The sequence below is a fragment of the Pundamilia nyererei genome, unplaced genomic scaffold (assembly GCF_000239375.1).
Source record: "Pundamilia nyererei isolate P.nyererei 1_Seehausen unplaced genomic scaffold, PunNye1.0 scaffold00068, whole genome shotgun sequence".
Classification (NCBI taxonomy): domain Eukaryota; kingdom Metazoa; phylum Chordata; class Actinopteri; order Cichliformes; family Cichlidae; genus Pundamilia; species Pundamilia nyererei.
The window spans coordinates 2,109,915-2,116,910 of record NW_005187469.1 but is presented as its reverse complement, the minus strand read 5'-3'; the positions used below and the strand labels follow the sequence as shown (position 1 = coordinate 2,116,910).

The 6,996-nt window shown below is 37.5% G+C and overlaps 1 protein-coding gene across 3 annotated transcripts in view; it reads right to left on the bottom strand.

The window, feature by feature from the left end:
- Positions 1-1,585: 1,585 nt before the first annotated feature.
- The window catches only part of LOC102207315 (voltage-dependent calcium channel gamma-5 subunit), a 21,486-nt gene continuing 16,075 nt past the window's right edge, over positions 1,586-6,996 (bottom strand). For all 3 annotated transcript variants that reach the window (XM_005736289.1, XM_005736291.1, XM_005736290.1), the window contains 3 exons: positions 5,132-5,272; positions 4,501-4,646; positions 1,586-4,256 (listed from right to left, as the gene is read on the bottom strand). In XM_005736289.1, the coding sequence (XP_005736346.1) occupies positions 3,993-4,256; positions 4,501-4,646; positions 5,132-5,272 (551 nt within the window). In that variant the 3' untranslated portion in view covers positions 1,586-3,992. The remainder of the gene's footprint in view (positions 4,257-4,500; positions 4,647-5,131; positions 5,273-6,996) is intronic.

Genomic DNA, 6,996 nt, shown 5'->3' with positions numbered 1-6,996 from the left:
TGTTTCCATCCTGCTGATAACCTCATTAAATCTCATCCACCTAGATGGTGCCAGCTCGCACAGAGAGGCCTGGTTCAGAGAGAGTGACTCACTGTGGTCGTATAGTTCATAAAAGACATTACTGATTGCAATGTATTTTCTCTTAGTCTAGCTGTTGATTTACAGATTTATTTAGATGCCACATAGTGGGAAAAGAATTTGACATTGAACGATCAGTGGTTGATATTCTTCTGTTTATTAGGTACATGTAGTTGCTTATCCACCTTTGGTCCTCAGAACTTCCTTAATTCTTCCTAGCATAGATTCAACAAGCTACTGGAGAAATTACTCAGAGGTTTTACTCAGAGCATCACTTCCTGCAGATTTCTTAGTTGTTCACATCCATGATGAGAATGTCCTTTTCCACCAAATCACAAAGAAGCTCTAATTGGAAGCGATCTGCTGATTATGGAGGTTGTTGCTGATAGGAGGGGTACCCAGTGTGTCCTTCTGCCGCTTCAAAGTTCACTTTTGTAGCTTCAGAGATGCTCTTATCAATAAGTTTATTGCAACAAATGATTATTTGGGTTACTCTTGCCTTCCTCCTTTCAGGTTGAAGCCATTCCCCTCTGACCTCTGGGATCAACAAAGAATTTTCACCCTGATAGCTCATTAAATATTTTCTCGTTGTCTGTAAACCTTAGAGATTGTTGTGCAGGAAACTACCAGCAGAAAAGCAGCCTCTGAAATACTGTCGTCTGGCACCAACAATTATTCCACATTCAGCATCAGTGAAATCACCTTTCTTCTCTATTCTGTTGCTCGGTTTGAACTTCAGCAGGTCATCTCGAACATGCCTAAAGAGATGCTGCCAGGCAATTGGCTGATTAAATATTTGCATTAGTGGCTGAACAGGTGTGGCTAATAAAGTGGCCAACGGGTGTGTAACTACAGTTTCTATTTGTTATGCATTTCCACTCTGTGCCAACAGAAGGTGGTACTTGACTACACATTTACTATACTTTGTAGTTTACCAGCAGATCATTTTCTTTAATGGCAATAAACATCCACACCAAATGGCTTTACCTGCCTGAGAGTAACAAGGGTTAATCTCCTTGCATTAGTTTGTTGTTTTGTGTTATTGATCGAGCCACAGTCTCCTTCCCTGACTCATTTTGTGCAGTTAACTGAGTATTAGTTTAGGCAAGCTATGAAATCAAGCGCCACAGCCCCGATGCAGCTGTTCTCAGTCTTCTCAGCAGTTCTCATCTGCCCACAGCTGCTGAGCATCTGCAAGCCGCTTTGTGACCCACATCCAGCATTATGTCTGTTGCTACTGATACTTAGCAACAAGACTCTGATGTGATCCCAGAACAGATAAATATTATACGAGCTATTACAGATGTAAATAACAGTTTCCTCTTGAATATGATACTCATGATTGAATTTAAGGATGCCTTGCTGTTTTTAAGATTTATCGTCATTTTTAGCTGTAATACTCATGGATTTTAGAGATTTCAGGTTCAGAGTTTTTGAATTTTGAAAGACCCTTTAGTGATATGCATGCACAATAAACTCAGACTTTAGTAGATTCATGCAGTGAGTATTTATCAAATAATAATTTTATTTGAGAGAACACACCGTCAATTGCACATCTAACATCATGAATATGACTGAATGTAAAAATACACATATTAACATTTCATGACACCATTTGGGATACTTTGCATTAATGTAAGCTTAACAATATGAAAAAGCTCACACTGTCAATGTGAAGCAGGAGGCAAAGCAGCTGTCAAATATACTGCAAGTAAGTCTACCCAACAATAAAACAACCAGTTTTTACATGAATAGATGTCTATACAAAAAAAATCTATACACATAGATGATTTTATATTTACAGTGTTTAAAATAAAGAAAATAGAATGGGTGTGTATACTGTAGTTTCAAAGAGTGAAAGTTTAACTTGGCACAGTTTGTGTTTGTTAGTTTTATGTACTTGTGCAGGTGGAACAATGTGATCCACAAATGTTGCATGCATTAATATCACGTGGAGCTCACACCATATACTGACAATAAGTAAAATTTTATTTATATGTCAAACTAACACAAAATTATCGCAACAAGACAAAATGCAGCTATGTAATATGTTTTTTTTACACTTATACTGCATGAAATGTGTATATTCAATACACTGGTGCTTAACCTGGATACAGTGTCTTCCTTGGCACACTCAGGACTGCGGTGCATTTGTTAACATATAAGAATATTCTTTCTTTTTGAGGGAGAAATAAAAAAATACGCTTACAGAACTTGGTTGAAGTGTCTCTATAGGAGAGGTATTTCACTATATGCAGAAACATCCCACTTAGCAGCATCTTCTTTGCACATCTTACATTCACAATAAACCCATCTGAAAATGGTATTTAATACAACCTGACTGACTCGTTCTACATCCAAGTAGAAACTTCAAACTTCAACTTCTCCCCTTTGGCATTCTCTTATAAACTAATAGTTTATAACTCTAAGTTAGCAGCAACACTCAAACACTGTTGCCTTTCTGATATTTTTGTTTCCTTCTTGTTTCATTTGTTTCAAAACTAATAAGTGCACAAATTAATTATAGGTCCTCTTTGAGTAAAAGGGTTGTTTATATACGGATAGTTAAGTTCGCCGGTGTGACGCAGTCCTGTATATAATTCATGACGAGATATGAGTGCATATAAAGCATTAGTTTGTTTCCTATGTACAATAAAACACTCAGTTTCTATAACCATTAGCGTGTTCGTATTTAGGCCTTTAAATAATGTATCTCATATGTGTGAACAAGCAACCTATAATGCAAACCCATCCTTTGATGTCAACATTTACATTTCTTAGATGGACCAATGTGAACAAGCTTGAAAATGAGTAATATTATGCGTAAATACAAAATAATGACATATTCCTGATAGTGCTTAAAAAGTTTACAAAACTCTCATGGCTTCACAACAACAAACGGTTCTTATTCGGTGTACAGACATGGAGAAAATCAACTAAAAGTCATATAAAAATGTCAAATACCAACTGCATTGGACCCAACAAATACATCTTTTAACTGTTTATTTATAAGATGGAACATCAGTAAAATTATCTGAGCAGTTGTGATTCACAGCTGTTTCATAACCTTAAGCCTGCACTTGAACATGAAAATGTTCAAAGCTGAATTTTAGAGCCTTCACATGAACACGTCTGAAACAACTGTGATGTGCATACAAAGATGTACATGGCAACAAAATGTGCAACGCTTTGCAGTTGAGGCTACTTTAATTAGAAACAGCTGAGCATGTGAGCATGTAATGCCTGTGCACACTAACACCGCTGTTGCACATGCACGTTTATAGAATAAATGAGAAGCAATTTTCTGAACCCTATTAGCTGATTTTCTGAACCCTGTTAACCTTTATGAATGGCAAGTGCACGCTATTTGCTCAATTATCACATGATAAGAGAATCAGAGTGAGGAAACCTTTTCTCAGAACAAGAACCCGGGATGTTTGAAGCACATCCAGCTACACTATGTGATTCCTCTGATTAGCTGCTTGTTTCTACGTGAAACTACATCGATGTAAAATGTTTGCATTTGAGAAAAAACCTGCAGATTCTACAATAATTACATATACAGAGCCTACTGATCCAGTTCTTACCTAGAGTCTAAAGCTAGCAGGGTGGCAGCCAGCTTTCACGCAAAAACTTGAGAAAAAGCTAATAAAAGTAAAACCAGGTAAAACTATTTCCTCTGTCACTTGTTGTACAGCCTGGAAACAAAGTGAACCTGCGACTTTCAGTTTACTGTTGCTCTCTACAAAATCAAAAACTGCTTAAAAAACTTAATGGTAGAGAGGGTAAAGATAGTTCAAACAGCTGAAGCGGAAAGATCAAGCTGGATAATATTAAATTATTCAATTATTTTATGTCAAAATTCAGGCAGCTCAAAAAGACCCCATCAGTGAAACAACCGCGCCTCATCTGCCTCAGCAGGGTGAGGAGGACATTTGTTCATACTCTGGACACTTGAGAAGGGCGGGGTAGTTAGAGGAGTTCATCTGGAGTGAGGCCTCGGAGGAGATGGAGGAGGGACTGCGACCACGTCCGGCCCAAGCGTCTGGATGGAGGAACTGACCGGAGTAATCTGAGCAGTTGCTGAGACGAGGTCTGTAGAAGCCCTGATGGGGCCTGTACATTTCCTCTGCTGTGTAACGCTTCATGAACAGGTACACTGACATCACACCTGCCGTCTGGGGAGGGAATAAACAGATTAAGGCTGGGACACAGTACATCTTCAGCTGCTTTAAGGACAAGATTTGCTAAATGCCTAAAGTACAAGGCAAGTGATGAGATTAAATCTATACAAACAAAACTGAGACCAGTGCTAAGTTTATGTACATAAAACCATTAGTTAGACAGAAAATGGTTAAATATTACTGTGGCTTTGAAACATTCTTGTAAAATGTGAGATACTATTTGACTTTCTGAAGTTACCTCAGTGAGCAAGAAGGAGATGGCAGCAAACGCAAATGACCATCCATACTTGTAGCTGAAGTAAGCCTCATTAGTTTTGGTCCTGTTCAACATTTCATCATTAATATTGGAGATGTACAACACCAGACCAACAACCAAAGACAGACCTGTGGAAGGCAGAGAGACGAAATGATTAAAACTTATTTTATATAGCAAAGGTACACATCACTGATAGCTGCATAAGTTTGCATTTTCCAAAGACAGAGTTAATGAAAACAATCATTCTTTCATATGACAGTGATGGACATGCACAAATATATTGGGCCACAGTCTCTCTTAATCTGTGAATGCATGTGTTTTCAGTCCATTGCCACAGATGTATGAAATCAAACACCAGGGTTTGCAAAATTTGTGAAAAAATTGGAAAGTTTTGTTTACTTTCCTGCTGTGTGCAGCAGGGGTCTGGTAGCTGCAACACTGGCATACTGTAATTCATTTTACAGATTATAATGTGACAAGATGAATGACGTGCAACAGATGGTAGCACAGTTGAACCTTGTCCTCCAACCTCCCACCAAGCAAGCACACGTGCATGCACACATGGCGCCACTTTGTCCATCTAGTGCAGATACAGTAAGTATAAATCAAGTACCTGACAAGATGAAGAAGATTCCAGAAACAAAGGCCAAGATGGTGCGATGTGGTCGAATGTGGCCGATATTACTGAGTACAAAACCAATGAACATGAAGAAGAGGCTGACCAGAGGAAAGGGTGTAGAAGAGCGAATCATCTCTAAAAGGAGAGAAGGGAAGCAAAAAGAAAATAAACTGATGAGTTTGAGTGTGTTTTATGGGTCCTTATCTTAGCTAATATAAAATTTCAATATCTGTATCTATTTATTTTTCTTATTAAAATTTGCTGTAGTAGCAGCATGAAATATTCAGTCGGTCTATCTTATGCCTCACTTTCATGGATTTAGTGTTTAATTACCTTGACTAACTTTTGATTCTTTTATGTTAAGACGGAGCAGGGCCTGCTCGCTGTGAGAAAATGGCAAAAGACCTCTTAGAGTCTCTGGTACTTTTTCCCGAACCCCCATTGTGTTCTTCATTACCCCCAAAATATAGCCTTTTAGCTAAGTGGGCCAGATGTCTAAGGCCATAATCTTAATGGAATTTGGCTTTAATGTTCATTAGCTGGTAAAACTTTGGATTCAGTGGCAATCTTGCCAGTTGAAATCTACAAGAAATATTCAAAAATCTTTTCTGAATGAAAACATAAACATTTGGCTAGCAGATACATTGGACAGTGGTTTACTTTCAATGTCATCCTAAACTGTTGTTTTAAACATCCACTGTCACCAGATCTGGACCCAAATCCTTGAGGACTGTTCACAGCATCTCGATTAATTTATGGCACAAAAAATTCAGCCAGTTGAGTAAACAAGAGGAAGTCCAACCTAGTTCTAGTCCTAATTAATTAAATGGCTGGTCAGTTTATGCTCTCCTGTTGTTTCCCTTGTCTTTTGGCCATTTGTCCCTCTTCACAGCTTCCTCCTTGCCTCCTCATGTCTTTAGGTATTATTATTGTTAGCTTGTACTTTGCTGGAATTTTGTTTAACTCATCCTGTGGCTCTCATTTAGTTATTTGCTTCTTCCAGAAAATGCAATCCCTTACATTTTATTTTTCAACTTTTCTGCATTTGTGTCAGTTTTTTTCAACCCCCACATAACAGCATAAAAGAGTGTGCTAATCTTTGAGTTACTGCACCTACTCAGTATAACTATATAATTGCAGGCTCTGGAAAAACTGACTTTTATATAGCTTGGCAATGTTATTTTCCTACAATTTGCTTGCTTGACTTGGTGAGACTCCACAGATTTAAACTTAAAGTGCCAAATGCTAATGCATATATGTATGCCCATACATTTTCACCATGTAGGGAGTTATTTAAATAGCATCACTGAATTTTTCATTAACACTCAGTATTTGTCTTGCATGCATTTGCCTTGGGGATTATTCCACAAATTGCAATATCACTCCATCCTAAAAAAACCCCCACATACTGTATGAGATGACAGGACAGCAATGAATGAATGACTGAATTCATTTCATTAAGTGCTTTTAAATCTAAACTACGAATCCTTGAGGCCAAGTCCATAACATGCAACTGTTTCAATTAGATTGATTATCATTTTAACTGACTTTTTTTATTTTATTTGAATTTTATTGGATTTTATTTTTTATTTTATTTGTATTCTTTCACTTATTGTTGCATGTGTGTTGTTGCTGCCTGTGTTTGAGTAATTTCTGTAACTGTGAGACACTTGCTGCTGCCTATCTTGGCCAGGTCTACCTTGAAAAAGAGGTTTTTAATCTCAATGGGATCTTCCTGGTTAAATAAAGGTTAATAAATAAAATAAATAAAGAGGTGTGGACTTAATTCATGTGAGTTGTACTCAGGTAAAACTTAGTTATTTTCTGTTATCCTGTTAGACTTTACAATATCAAAACAG